A 15,219-nucleotide genomic window follows, 5' to 3' on the forward strand; every position below is an offset into this window, starting at 1 on the left:
AAAAAATTTTTTTTAATTTTGTATTCTTTCATTTTTAGCATTTTATTTTTTTTTTTTTAATTTTTTTTTTCAACGTTTATTTATTTTTGGGACAGAGAGAGACAGAGCATGAACGGGGGAGGGGCAGAGAGAGAGGGAGACACAGAATCGGAAACAGGCTCCAGGCTCTGAGCCATCAGCCCAGAGCCTGACGCGGGGCTCGAACTCACGGACCGCGAGATCGTGACCTGGCTGAAGTCGGACGCTTAACCGACTGCGCCACCCAGGCGCTCCAGCATTTTATTTTTTAAGCCTAGAACTTTAATCAGTCTAGAATTTATTTGTTTTCTTACGGGCACCTAGCTGGCTCAGTTGGTAGAGCATGTGACTCTTGAGCTTGGAGTTTTAAGTTAAAATTTGTGTTCTTCATGTAATGTGGAGATCTTGGATTTCATAAAAAAAATTTTTTTTTTTCTATAGTCTGACAAAGATGAACAAATCAGAAAGATAAAATCTCGACACAGTGATGAATTAACTTCATTGTTAGGGTATTTTCCCAACAAAAAGCAGCTTGAAGACTGGCTTCATAGTAAGTCAAAAGAAATTAATCAGACCAGGGACAGACTTGCCAAATTGAAGTAAGTATTTGCAACTTGTAGAAATGTAATACAGATCTCTTATTTCATGCTTTTATTTTTCATTGTTTTAATGTCTTGTCATGTATTGTCATAAAATGGTATGTCTTGTGTTAATTGACTTTGGTTCTACTGTATTTTATGAATCAAGTAAAATGGTGACATTGATTTGGGCCTTTTGTTCCTTGAAAGTTTGCAGAACTTAGTGAGAGGATTAAAATTCTCCTTTTTAAAAATGACACCTGAAACTATAAAACCCCTAGAAGAAAATATAGAGGGAAAGCTTCATTATATTGAAATTGACAAATATTTTCTTGAACCTGATACCAGAAGCACAGGGAAACAAACCAAAAATAGACAAATGGGGACCTGCGTGGCTCAGTCAGTTAAGCGTCCTATTCTTGATCTCAGCTCAGGTCTTGATCTCCCGATTCATGAGATCGAGCCTCACATCAGATCCCTGCTAACAGTGCAGAGCCTGCTTGGGATTCTCTCCCTCTCTCTGCCCGTCCAGAGCTCATGCCCGCCCTTTCTCTCTCTCTATCAAAATCAATAAATAAAGTGCTTTTTTTTTTTTAAAAAAGAGACAAATGGGACTACATCAAAGTTAAAAACTTCTACACAACAAAGGAAACAATAGTGGGAAAAGTCAACCAACCGAATGGGAGAAAATATTTACAATCTATATATCTAGTAAAGGTTTATTATCTAGAATATGTAAAGAACTCCTATAATTCAACAACACAAAAACAGATAATTGGATTTAAAAATGAGCATGGGCACCTGGGTGGCTTAGTTGGTTAAGTGTCCGACTTCAGCTCAAGTGATGATATTGCAATTCGTGAGTTCAAGCTCCACATTGAGCTCCATGCTGACGGCTCAGAGCTGGAGCCTGCTTCAGATTCTATGTCTCCCTCTCTCTCTGCACCTCCCTGCTCTCATTTTCACTCTCTCTCAAAAAACAAATAAGCATTTAAAAATTTTTTAAAAAAAATGGGCAAAGGACTTGAATAGACATTTCTCCAGAGGCAATATTCAAATGGCCAGTGAGCATATGAAAAAATGTTCAGTATCACTAATCATCAGGGAAATGCAGCTCAAGGCCACAGTGAGATATCACATCCTACCAGTTAGGATGGCCACTACCAAAAAAAAAAAAAAAAAACAGAAAATAACACGTGTTGGTGAGGATGCTGAGAAATTGGAACCTTTGTGCATTGTTAGTGAGAATGTGAAATGATACAAGTGATATAGAAAATGGGTGTCTTTCAAAACAGAATTACCAGATCCAGCAGTTCCACTTCTGAGTATATATTCAAAAGAATTGAAAACATCTTGAAGAGATTTTTGCAAATCCATGTTTATTATAGAATTATTCTCAGTAGCAGATGAATGGGTAAAGACTCGGTATATGTTTGTGTATAACAATATTAACTCAGCTTTGAAAAAGAAGGAAATCCTGGGCTCCTGGCGGACTCATTTGGTCAAGTGAGTGACTCTTGATTTCTAAGTTGTGAATTCAAGCCCCATGTTGAGTGCAAAACTTACTTAAAAAAAAAAAAGTTCATCCATCAACTTGGATGAACCTTGAAGGATATTATGTTTAGTGAAATAATTTAGTTTGAAAAGAACGAATACTATATGATTCCACTTAAAAGACCTACCCAAATAGTCAAACTCTTAAAAACAGAAAGTATAAAGGTGTTGCCAGGAAATGGGGGAAGAGGGAAAGAGGAATTGTTGTTCAGTGGTTACACAGTTTCAGTTTTACAAGATGTAAAAGTTTTAGAGATAGGTTGCACAATAATGTGTGTATGGTTAACATTGTACTGTGCACTTAAAAGGTTAAGATGGTAGTTTTTATGTGTGTTTTTTACCACAATAAAGAAAAAGTGATCACTTTTTTCTAATGTCACTTTGAGGGGTGGTTGGATAAGAGTCAAAAATTCCTTACAGATTTTTGAGGAAGATAGTGGATTTGGCTTTGACCATGTTTAATTTGTGCTTGTTGTGGAAATATCTCTTAGGGAGATACTGGAGTTTGAAGTTCAAGAGATTGGAAATTGTTGCTTTGTAAGTAATAATTGAAGTCATTAGTACAGGCAATATCACTTTAAAGGGGTGTATGCAAAGAGAAGAGAAAAGGTTATGGTCTGATGCCTCAGAAACAGCAGGATTTACTGTTGGTAAGCAATGAAGAAGAGCAAGTAAAGGAAACTAGAATTAGGGGAGCTGGGGTGAGAGCCAAACAGGAGTGGTTCTTGTTCTTGATGCCTTGAGAAAATAGACTTTCAAGGAAGTGACCAACAATGTTTGGTGCTAAGATAGTGGTGTTGATGACATTGCTCAGTGACTAGGATGATCAAAGCATCATCTGTATTAGTTACTTTTATTTTTCCAGATTTTTACTGTGTCTCAAAATGGGAAGTATCAAGATACAACACACATGCATTCATACACACTCATCTGAAACAAATTTCTCAAAATAGTACATGTCCTAACTATGCTCATTCTGCTCCAATATATTTTATTCTGTTTCATTTTTTAAGATAGGCTGAATGTAATGCATTATATTGATTACATGCCTTGCCTAGTGCATCATAACCTGCAAAGTGAAAAACCCTGATCTTTATCAGTATGGAGGTTGGCTAGGATGATATTTAAGAGTTGGAATGGAAGGGTGCCTGGGTGGCTCAGTTGGTTAAGCGTCCAACTTAGGCCTAGGTCATGATCTCATAACCCGTGTTGGGCTCTGTGCTGACAGCTTGGGGCCTGGAGCCTACTTTGGATTCTGTGTTTCCCTATTTCTCTGCCCTTCCCCCGCTCACACTCTGTCTCTCTCTCTCTCAAAAATAAACATTAAAAAAAAGGAGGAATGGAGATAAATTGTACTAGTGAGCAAAATCTTCCATGAATGAGAGGGAATGGATGATGAGACCTAAGTAGATGACAGCAACAACGAAGGGATGAAGGAGAAGTTCTTATAGGAGAGAAGGGAAGTGATATTGTGAAAGGGTCCTACCTACCTACTCAAACTTTTCAAACTGATTTCTCATGTTTTAAAATTGTAATCTATATTTGTTCTTATTTTAGCAAAGAACTAGCTTCAGCTGAGCAAAATAAAAATCATTTAAATAATGAACTAAAAAGGAAAGAAGAGCAGTTGTCCAGTTATGAAGACAAGCTGTTTGATGTTTGTGGTAGCCAGGATTTTGAAAGTGATTTAGACAGACTTAAGGAAGAAATTGAAAAATCCTCAAAACAACGAGGTAAGTTACCTTCTTTTTTTACTTTTTTATATGTATGTTTATTTTTGAGAGAAAAAATTATTCAGAGAGAAAGAAATATTATCGGGAGAGACAGGGAGAGGGAACGACAGAGGATCCAAAGCAGGCTCTGCACTGACCACAAAGAACCTGTTGCGAAGCTCAAACTTATGAACCATGAGATCATGACTCGAGCTGAAGTCGGACACTCAACCAATTGAACCACCCAGGTGCCCTAAGTTACCTTCTTTATAATATTGAGGTACTTTGACACTTTTGAATTTTCACCCACAGGTAACTGTTAAGGATGAGAGATTTAAAAACTTAGTTCTGGAGCCAAATGGCTTTAGTCCTGATTCTACAACTTGATGGCTGTGTGACTTTGGGCATATTATCAAATCTTTCTTTTACTTCAGACTTATCATCTGAGGACATAATTACCTACCATTTAGGGTTTGAGGGAAGAGTAAGTGAGATTATTAGTATAAAGCTCTTAGAACAGTTTCTGGCACATAATATGCTCTAAAATTTTGTTACAGTTTTTGTGTGTTACCAGAAAGTAATTAATACAAATCTGAATGTATTGTGTCCTTTCAAAGATTATGTAAATATAAGAGAATTTTTATTTCTCTAATGTGTTTATAAAGGAAGAATAATCATATACATATGGGAAAGGATTATAACCATCATGACAAAACTATATTTTATATTCCTCTCACTGGTAATAATATTTATTTTCTTAAAATAGCCATGCTGGCTGGAGCCACGGCAGTTTACTCCCAGTTCATTACTCAGCTAACGGATGAAAACCAGTCATGTTGCCCTGTCTGTCAGAGGGTTTTTCAGACAGAAGCTGAATTACAGGAAGTCATCAGTGATTTACAGTCTAAGCTGCGGCTTGCTCCAGATAAACTCAAGTCAACAGAATCGGAACTAAAGAAAAAAGAAAAACGGCGTGATGAAATGCTGGGACTTGTCCCCATGAGGTGAGAATATGGGTTTACCATTACTGTACATGTAACAGTAGCACCGTAAAAGTTACTCATCCAGGGGTGTCTGGTTGGCTTAGTCAATTAAGCACTTGACTGTTGATTTCAGCTCAGGTCATGATTTCACATTTCACGAGTTTGAGCCTTGCATCGGGCTCTATGTTGACAGAGCCTGCTTGGGATTCTCTCTGTCTCTCTCTCTCTGTCTCAAAAATAAACAAACATTAAAAAAAAAGTACCCATCCAGTCCCTGGCCATATTTTAGGTGTTGAGTAATGTGTTGAATGAGTAAAAATTCAAGTCAGGATTCTCAGCCAGTATGTCCCCTTTCATGTTATTTATGTAATAAGTAAAATAACTTATGTGATAATAAAATAACTATTTTGTTTAAAGGTGAGCAAACTTCTTAAACTACTCACAGGGTAGATATAATCTTAACTTTTTTTTTGTTTTGTGTGTATGTTTATTTAATTCCTGAGACTTGGCTTAGGAACAGAAATTTTGACAGATTTTGAATTGTTTGCTAGTATGGTACTTTCTAAACCTAGCAAAAGAATTAAAGTCTTAGAAAGCTCCCCCAAAAGAAATTTTAAACTATATTTTTATGTCTTTCCCACTTTCTAAAAGAATGAATCATAGTGATTTGTATTGTTTATTTTCCCTCACTTATTCAAGAAATTCAAATGATGGTCTCTTTATAAATCAGATCAAGTCAGAAAGTCTGTGATGATATCTTGTTGTCTCCCACAATATAGAGCATGCAGCTGGTCACAGAGACCAATATGACATAGTCTCTAAGGAGCTGATGCTCTAAGTAGACAAGCTCTCAGAATTGAATATTTAGAAAGCAGGGCTTAATAAAGTACTTAATTGGTTCAGACAAATACATTAGTTAAGAGGGAAGCCAGTGGACTATAGAATGAGAATAAGATTTTGAGAACGAGATGGGAGGGGAATATAAAGCATAGGGAAGTTGGTTCAACTCTATCAACAGAAGAAAAGTGGAGAGAGAAATGAGGACAGTGTGTGTGAAGGGGAGAGGAGCATGACCTGTGCTGCAATAGAAAGGTGATCTAGAGTTGGAAGAATCATGTGGGGAGATTGATTTCCAAAAGTTAGGAAGATAGGGCTACATTATGTTCAGACCTAGTTACAACTCCCTCTGATAGGTCATAGGGAGTCATCTTTAGGGATTTATGAAAAATGTGTTTTAAGAAATTAATCTCATGTTAATATATTGAATGGATAAGAGTGAGAACAACTCAGTTAAGAATCTCTTAGTTTTCGCTCAGGTCATGGTTTCGCAGTTCATGGAATTGAGCCCTTTGTCAGGATCTGTGCTGACATCCTGGAGCCTGCTTGGGATTCTCTCTCTCTCCTTCTCTCTGCCTCTCTCCCCCACTAACTCACACGCTTTCTCTCTTTCTTTCAAAATAAATAAATACATACTAAAAAAAAAAAAAAAATGTGGGGCACCTGGATGGCTTGGTTAAGTATCCAACTTCGGCTCAGGTCATGATCTCACAGTTAGTGAGTTCAAGCCCTGCATCGGGCTCTGTGCTGGTGGTGCAGATCCTGCTTGGGATTCTCTCTCTCTCCGTCTCTCTGATTCTTCCCCACTTGCACACTCTGTCTCTCAAAATAAATAAACAAACTTAAAATTATTTAAAAAAAAAAAAAAGAGTGAGAACTACTCTTGAAGCAGAAAAGCCAGGAGGGTATGTTGTCTTGGAAAACCAAAGAGAAATTTCAGGAGAAAAAGTCAGAAAAGTCTAAGCAGATAGGCTTTGTGGTAGCCAGCCTCCAAGATGATCCCCAGTGATCCCTACCTGCTGGTATTCATGCTCTTGTATAGTCTTCTCCCACGTTCTAGGATTGGTCTGTGTAACCAATAAAATATGACAGAAGTGGTAGTGTGTCCCTTCCAGGATTCAGTTATATAAGACACTACTAGCTGCCTGCTCGCCTTTTCTTTTGGAAATGGGTGAAGCCACCTGCCATATGAGCAGCCCTGTGGAGGGCCCCACTTGACAAGGACCTGAGGCCTTCAAACAACCACACGAGTGAGTACCATTTGGAAATTGATTCTCCAGCAATCAAGCCTTGAGATGACTGTAGCCCTGGCCAGCAGCTTGACTAGCACTTCAGTGAGACATCCTGAGCCAAAAGTACCCGGATGGCTGTTTCTGATCTTAAAATAAGTGCTGTTGTTTTGGGCTGCTGAGTTTTGGAATGTTTTGTTATGTAACAATAGATAACTAATATAGTCTTCAGGGTGAAAACTAGATTATTGAAGGCTATAGAGAGAATGTGATAAGGAGACAAAAGCAGTAGTTTGAGAATGAAAAGGAGGGAAAGGAATAAGGCAGTATCTTGAAAGGAAAAAGATTAAGTAAAAGATAAAATGTCAAGTTGGTAGAAAGTGCACTTAGAGGAAATGTGAGCTTAGTTCTGTGTCATATTGCTATAAGTAGCAGAAATCAACATTGTATTATATTTTAGGACCCTTGCCATCAGAGCTCCCCTTCTCAGTGTAGGGTACATACTTTATTCATTGCTTTACTTCCTTAATTCCTTCTGTGTTGTAATACTAGTAACTATTTGCTGAACGAATGAGAGCTGTAGTATCTGTTCAGTTATTTACTGTTCAGTGACAACCTCCTCAAAACTTAGTGCCTCACAACAACCATTTATTAGGATTTTCTGTGGCATGACTGGGCTTAGGTGGGTAGTTCCTCATTTAGGGTTTTTCATGCAGTTGCAGTCAGATGTTGGCTGTAGTCATCTCAAGTCTCTACTGGGCTCAGTGTTCAAGATGGCTCACTCAGATGACTTTCAGTGACACTGACTATTAGCTGGGAGCTCAGCTGGGGCTGTCAAACACAATGCCCTCGCATGGCCCACACATGTGTTTTGCGCTTTTGGCAGCAGAGTGGTTGGATTACCAAATGAAGGATCCTAAGATCGAGTAGTACAAGATACAGGCCAATAGAAACTGCTAGTATCTGAAGGCCTGGGCCCAAAACCTGGCACAGTGTTACTTCTGTTGTTGACTATTTGGTCAACAGTAGTCACAGAACCTGCCAAGATTCAATGAGAGGACACAGACTCCACCTCTCATTAGGAGGAATGTCAAAGTACTTGTGGCTGACTAATCCATATAGTACCCTAGTATCTGGCCACTATATGCCACTTTGGTCACTACACACAAAGTAAGATATCCTAAAGCTAGAAAAATAAATAGGTAGTCTAAGAGGTAAATCAGGGCCTTGGAGAAAAATATATAGCAGAGTAAGGAAGTACAGAAGATCTGAGTGGTGGTGAGAGGGGAATTGCTGTTGAAGGTGACAACTGAGTGTAGACATGAGAGAAATAAGGGAGCTAGCTAGAGAAATAAGGGACAATATTTGTCCAGCAGAAGAGCATTCCATGCAGTCCAAAATCCCTGAGGCCAAAGGGAAAATGGTTGACGATGAGCTCAGAGAGGTAGTGAGGAACCAGATTTTGCTTATCCTCTTTGAGGGAAATTTTTGTTGTTGTTGTTAATATTTATTTACTTTTAGGAGAGAGAGAGGGAGACACGGTTCCAAAGCAGGCTCCAGGCTCTGAGCTGTCAGCAGAGAGCCTGACGCAGGACTCAAACTCACGAACCATGAGATCATGACCTGAGCTGAAGTTGGATGCTTAACCATCTGAGCCACCCAGGCGCCCCAAGGGAAATATTTTTATTTAAAGGCCAAAACTCATCAATACTTAATATATTAAGACCATCATCGTGAATGAAATCTCAGATGAAAATATACGTGTTGATCATTTTGCTTAGTACTGAGTCAGGTTTATTTATTATGACAGCTCAGTAAAAACTCATTATTTTTCCCCATTGCTTTGAAAGATGTTTTCACCCAACCATATCTGTATTGGTTTCTTTTACTTAAAAGCCCCTTGGAAAAGGAATGCTGTCACAAAAATAGAACTGAGTTTCTGAAAATTTTACACAAAAGAACACAGTCCTAATCTCAATACCCCATTCTTTTGGGAAACGTCTTTATTCTTATGATACTTATTTTAGCATCTTAGGTAATCATCAGAAAAGAAGGCATCAAAATCTGGACCACATCAATTAGAGGTTTTTTGTGTGCATGTGAAAATGTAAAAATAGGGTTACAATTGAATGGATACCTGTAGTTTTCCACAAAGATGTCCCCAGTCAAGTGAATGCTTGACTGTCTTTGGGCTATCGTAGCCATGTCACTGTCTAGGTACTAGGAACATACTTTAAGACCAGCTCATGGTCTATGACCACAAGATTCAGGAAGTAATGTGAGCATGGAATTACTCTGAATCTGCATACCTTCATAATTAGGAAATTTTTTCATCTCAGTGGCGTTAACAAACTATAGGTCTTCTGTTGCCACAGATCAGTTCAGGTTGGCATTTCTTGGTCGTAGTGTAGACTTTTAAAAATTGTTAACTCATAGCAGTGTGCCAGAGCTAACTCTTGAGTTTTGGGTTTTTCCTTTAGTTTACTGTAAGACTCCATTAGAAATCAATTTAATTTATTGTACTAACTTTTAATTAAGAATTTGGAATTTTTCAGAAATAAAATTGATAGCTTTTTTTTTTAGGGTTAAATACAAATTTTGTTTCAGAGGTTCAACAAAGTTAGATGTGGAGCCAGTCTTCCTGCCACCAGAGTGGTAGTCCATTAGCTACAGTAGGTGCGATAAACTGGCTAACAGCTTTTGTACCATAATCCCATGTGGCATTTGGCTGAGTGGTCTCCTTCCTTTTTTCCATCTTTTTTTTAAACGTTTTATTTTGAAATAATTATAGACTTAGAGAAAAATTACAAAAAATAGTACAGAAAATTCACCTCTACCCTTCACCCAGCTTTTCCTCATGTTCACAATTTATGTAACCATAAACTAGTTATCAAAACCAAGAAATTAACATTTGTGTGATGCTGTTAACTACAAACCATATTCGAATTTCAGCACTTTCCATTAATGTTGTTTTTCTGTTTCAGGATCCAACCCAGGATCCGACGTTGCATTGTTTTTATTTCTCCTTAGGCTCCTGCAGTCTTCAGCATCTCTTCATTCTTTGTTTTTCACCATCTTGATACTTTTGATCAGTATGGTCAGTTAATTTATAGAAAATCTCTGTTTGGCAAAGTGCACAGTAATACAGTAGTCACCCTTATCTGCAGTTTCACTCTCTGCTGTTTCCGTTACCTGAGCTCAACTATGGTCCAGAAGCAGATGATCCTCCTGACATATATTAACAGTAGCCTCACTTGAAGTCACAAGGCCTACATCATTCTCCTCACTTCATCTCATCATATAGGCACTTTATCATCTAACATCACCACAAGAGGAGGAAGGGTACAGTACAATAAGATATGTTGAGAGAGACCACATTCATATAACTTTTATTATAGTATATTGTTATAATTGTTTTATTAATAGTGTTAATCTCTATGCCTAATTTATTTTTTTAAAAAAGGGTTTTTTTATAGTGTTTATTTATCTTTGAGAGAGACACAGAATCTGAAGCAGGCGCCAGGCTCTGAGCTGTCAGCACAGAGCCTGACACGGGGCTCCAAACTCCCAAACTGCGAGATCATCACCTGAGCCAAACTGACTAAGGTTAAGGTGGTTGGACACTTAACCAACTGAGCCACCCAGGCACCCCTGACTGTGCCTAATTTATAAACTCTATCATAGACTTGTCTATATAGGAAAAAACAGTATATATAAGGTTCATTTTGTATATAAGTGGGTTTGAAGCATCCACTAGGGATCTTGGAATATATCTCCTGTGGAGAAGTAGGGGGGAATATTGTAATTTTTGTGAGTAAGATCTGCCATCGGATACTAAAATGAGTGGGCAGAAATTTGAGGGGCACCTGGGTGGCTCAGTCAGTTGAGCATCCAACTTCAGCTTAGGTCATGATCTCATGGTTCATGAGTTCATGCAAGCCCTGCATCAGGCTCTCTACTGTCAGTGCAGAGCCTGCTTTGGATCCTCTGTCCCCTCTCTCTCTCTGCCCCTTCCCTGCTCTCAATCTCTCTCTCAAAGATAAACAAGCATTTAAAAAAAAACTTTTCTTAAGTTTGAGAAGAAATGAGATAATGACATAGTCCCAACATATTTCTCCCAATGTAAGTTATTAATTACAAAGAGAAAAATAGTAACATTATAGCAGATAAATCTGGCTGATACCATGTTACCTAAGTGAACAAGATTAACATCTCTAGTAATAAGATGTAATGACATCATGTCCTCACTGATGAGATGCCCTGAGAAGGGTACAGTCACTTCTATGATATTCTTGCCAAAAATTTAGGACTTCCGTTTCATGATAAAAAAAAAACATTAGATAGCTTATTTTTAAAAATTTTTTTTCAACGTTTTTTATTTATTTTTGGGACAGAGAGAGAGCATGAATGGGGGAGGGGCAGAGAGAGAGGGAGACACAGAATCGGAAAGAGGCTCCAGGCTCTGAGCCATCAGCCCAGAGCCTGACGCGGGGCTCAAACTCACGGACCGCGAGATCGTGACCTGGCTGAAGTCGGACGCTTAACCGACTGCGCCACCCAGGCGCCCCTAAAAAAAAACATTAGATAGCTTATTTTTAATTGTGTGTTCTCTGTTAAGGCAAAGCATAATTGATTTGAAGGAGAAGGAAATACCAGAATTAAGAAACAAACTGCAAAATGTCAACAGAGACATACAGCGCTTAAAGAATGACATAGAAGAACAGGAAACACTCTTGGGCACAATAATGCCTGAAGAAGAAAGTGCTAAAGTATGCCTGACAGATGTTACAATTATGGAAAGATTCCAGGTAAGTTTATTGTAGTTTAAGGCAGAATAAAACTTGTTTCCTGGTGTTTTAAATGTGAAATGTGAGAGTGGTAAAAAACAGTACATCGTGTTCACGTATAGTTTGCATTTAGAGTTCCCTGTCCTGAACTGCAGATAGTCTGAGTGAGTACTGCTTAAACTTTACATTCCTGGGTTTCAGTGTTTCATTCATAACTATGAGAGTTAAGAAGTAGTCCTGTTTATTTTCATTTTAGTCAGTTTGCTTTTGTCATTTAAGTTATTAAAATTCATTTCATCCTATTAAACTTTGTTAAAATTATATCTGAAATCAGTTGCAGATTTAGATTTTAAAATAATAGCAATTTTTTAAGATTTTGAATAATTATAATGTAGCAAGTTTGTTAAAGGAAATAACTGTTTTATTCTTAAGATGGAACTGAAAGATGTTGAAAGAAAAATTGCACAGCAAGCAGCTAAGCTGCAAGGACTAGACTTGGGTAGAACTGTCCAGCAAGTAAACCAGGAGAAACAAGAAAAACAACACAAGTTAGATACAGGTAATAGAGTCTGTCTTCATGTACGCATAGAGACTTGATCCCAGCTTATGCTTTTTATCATAAACTTTGTATCTGTTAGGTTCTTCCAGTCCACAGTATATCCACTCTTTTCTCAAAAGAGAAAAGTTTCCTTGCTTTGCACAACAAATTTTAAATGATGGGAGGTTTTGAATGATAAGTGTCAGAGGAGCTCTACTGTTTCTGCCCTGTGATCCTTACCCATGGCTGGTCAAGAGGGGTTTTGTAGCACTTTTACTACAGGGGGTGGGACCCATGGAAACTCAGCCTGTGTGAATTCCATAGAATCCATATAAGGAAGGTTGCTGTTTGTAGTATTTTCTGTATCCTTAACATTAGTCACGGTGTGAATGTATTTTGATGCAGTTTCCAGTAAGATTGAATTGAATCGTAAGCTTATACAGGACCAGCAGGAACAGATTCAACACTTAAAGAGTACAACAAATGAACTGAAGTCAGAGAAACTTCAGATATCCACTAATTTACAACGTCGTCAGCAACTGGAGGAGCAGACTGTGGAATTATCCACTGAAGTTCAGTCCTTATTCAGAGAGATAAAGGTAAAAAGATTCATACATACATATATGTTTTTTACCTTAGTTCAAACACATGAAGTGCTCTTTATTGCTGTAGTAGCTAAAACTATGGATTTTGTGAGGATCAAATGAAAATAGTATAATTCTTTGCATGGCTCCTAGGTGATGGAACTTGTACTAATAGGTAAAGATGTCTGGGAGGATTTTGGCCATAATAAGCAAGAATTGGCTGCCTGGTTAATTAGTGAATTTCCTGTCATTGGAGGTGGTCAGCGCGTGGCTGGCTAACTACATACATGATTGTATGGGACATTTGTCTTACCTGCAGATTACTCTATCCATGACAGACACTGCCTCCCACTCATAACACTTTTTCTGTTTGATTCAAGATGTAGTCTCAGAGTCCTTCCCAATGTAGTGAGCAGGCACATGGAATGGAAATCATTTGGCATTCCTTATCTAGATTAATCAAAATAACAATCTTACCTAGTTTTTTTCATAATTATAAACATTCACTGGGCACTAAATAAATTACTGAACCTGTCATTAAATGTTATAAATGTTTCTTAAGTATTTTTTTTACTATAAATTATCAGAGGCTTAGAGTGTGATATAAAATAATACCTTGGGGCGCCTGGGTGGCTCAGTCGGTTAAGTGTCCGACTTTGGCTCAGGTCGTAATCTCACGGCTTGTGAGTTCAAACCCCATGTTGGGCTCTGTGCTAACAGCTCAGAGCCTGGAGCCTCTTCAGATTCTGTGTCTTTCTCTCTCTCTTTGCCCCTCCGCCACTCACACTCTGTCTCTGTCTCTCAAAAATAAATAAACATTAAAAAAAATTTTTAAATAGTAATACCTTACATTTGTATAATTTTTTTTTCTGTTTATGAAGCCCTTTGACATTAAAGAGTTCAGTGTCTTAGTAATCCTTTTGAGATATGTGGCTATAATCTCTTTTATACAAAAGAGATTGAGACTTACAGATGTCCCATGTCTTAGCCAAGCTCATGCAGCTAGTAGGAGGCAGGGTTTTCAGATAGGTTTTCAGTGTCTAAGACATTGGACTTCACACTACACCATACCTCTTCTCGTTACGAAAAAATACATCTAACACTCAAGTAATACTAAAGAATTGTCTCTACTTTTATGGGTTCATTAGATATTTCATTAGTTATCTTAAAGTGCTTGAGGCTCATGTTTTAAACATTGATTATCATGTAATTATGCTATAGAGATGTTACAAGGCTGAATAATGTAGACGCCTGATTAGTAAAATAGTTTGTTACTTTCCTTCCAAAATAGGTGTGGACACACCAACATCATTATACCTGTATGTTTTTATTACCATAAAATATCTATTTAGCCTTAGCAAAGTAAGCTTAAGGACAAAACTCTGTTATCATCATATTCCCATCTGTAAAAGAGAGGTCTGACCTGAAAAGCATTCCTCTTCTTTGGCCACTTAGAGTTGACATGTGCCCCTACAAACTCATAAAAACTTATACCTGAAGGCACATGCTCATATAACTGGGAGCACATGGCCTGGATTAGGAATCAAGTCATTGGCTGAAGTAGTATATAGCATAAGGGCTAAGAAGAAGATTCTGGAGCTAAACGAAATTTGGATACTGGATTCTTCATTTACTGGCTGTTGTGACCTCAAATCATTTGTATGCCTGTTTACTGATCTGAAATATGGGATGGTAGGGTTTATACAGAGTGTTTGGAAGGAGCAAATGAGTTAATTTTTAAAGTACATACAAAGTACTTTGATTAGGACTATAAAGTCTGACACCTGAAATAAGATAATGGAATATAATATAAAATTCTGTATTTTGTATTTTTAGGATGCTAAAGAGCAGTTAAGCCCTTTAGAAACAACACTGGAGAAGTTCCAGCAGGAAAAAGAAGAATTAATCAATAAAAAAAATGCAAGCAACAAAATAGCACAGGATAAAGTAAGATTTCATTTATATTTTTGTTATATACATATATTAAACTTATGTTCAGAGCATGATGTTAGATACTAGCATTTCACATGAAATTAAAAACATAAGATAAATAGTATTTTGAGATTTGTGACATAATCCTGACATTAAAAATTCTCATTAGGGGTGCCTGGTGGCTCACTGGATTAAGCGTCCGATGTCAGGTCAGGTCATGATCTTGCACTTTGTGGGTTTAGGCTCCACATCAGGGTCTTTGGTGACAGCTGGAGCCTGGAGTCTACTTCAGATTCTGTATCTCCCTCTGTCTCTGCCCCTCCCCTGCTTGTGCTCTGTCTCTCTCTCTCAAAAATAAACAAACGTTAGGGGCGCCTGGGTGGCTCAGTCGGTTAAGCGTCTGACTTTGGCTCAGGTCATGATCTTGCGGTTCGTGAGTTCGAGCCCCGCGTCGGACTCTGTGCTGA

General features: G+C 37.9%; 1 protein-coding gene across 4 annotated transcripts in view; it reads left to right on the forward strand.

Moving 5' to 3' along the window:
• RAD50 (RAD50 double strand break repair protein) overlaps positions 1-15,219 on the forward strand; it is an 89,599-nt gene that overhangs the window by 40,578 nt on the left and 33,802 nt on the right. For all 4 annotated transcript variants that reach the window (XM_003980753.6, XM_045058746.1, XM_045058743.1 and 1 more), the window contains 7 exons: positions 460-617; positions 3,708-3,883; positions 4,629-4,866; positions 11,530-11,719; positions 12,131-12,257; positions 12,642-12,835; positions 14,657-14,767. In XM_003980753.6, the coding sequence (XP_003980802.3) occupies positions 460-617; positions 3,708-3,883; positions 4,629-4,866; positions 11,530-11,719; positions 12,131-12,257; positions 12,642-12,835; positions 14,657-14,767 (1,194 nt within the window). The remainder of the gene's footprint in view (positions 1-459; positions 618-3,707; positions 3,884-4,628; positions 4,867-11,529; positions 11,720-12,130; positions 12,258-12,641; positions 12,836-14,656; positions 14,768-15,219) is intronic.

This window comes from Felis catus, chromosome A1 (genome assembly GCF_018350175.1).
Source record: "Felis catus isolate Fca126 chromosome A1, F.catus_Fca126_mat1.0, whole genome shotgun sequence".
Taxonomy (NCBI): Eukaryota; Metazoa; Chordata; class Mammalia; order Carnivora; family Felidae; genus Felis; species Felis catus.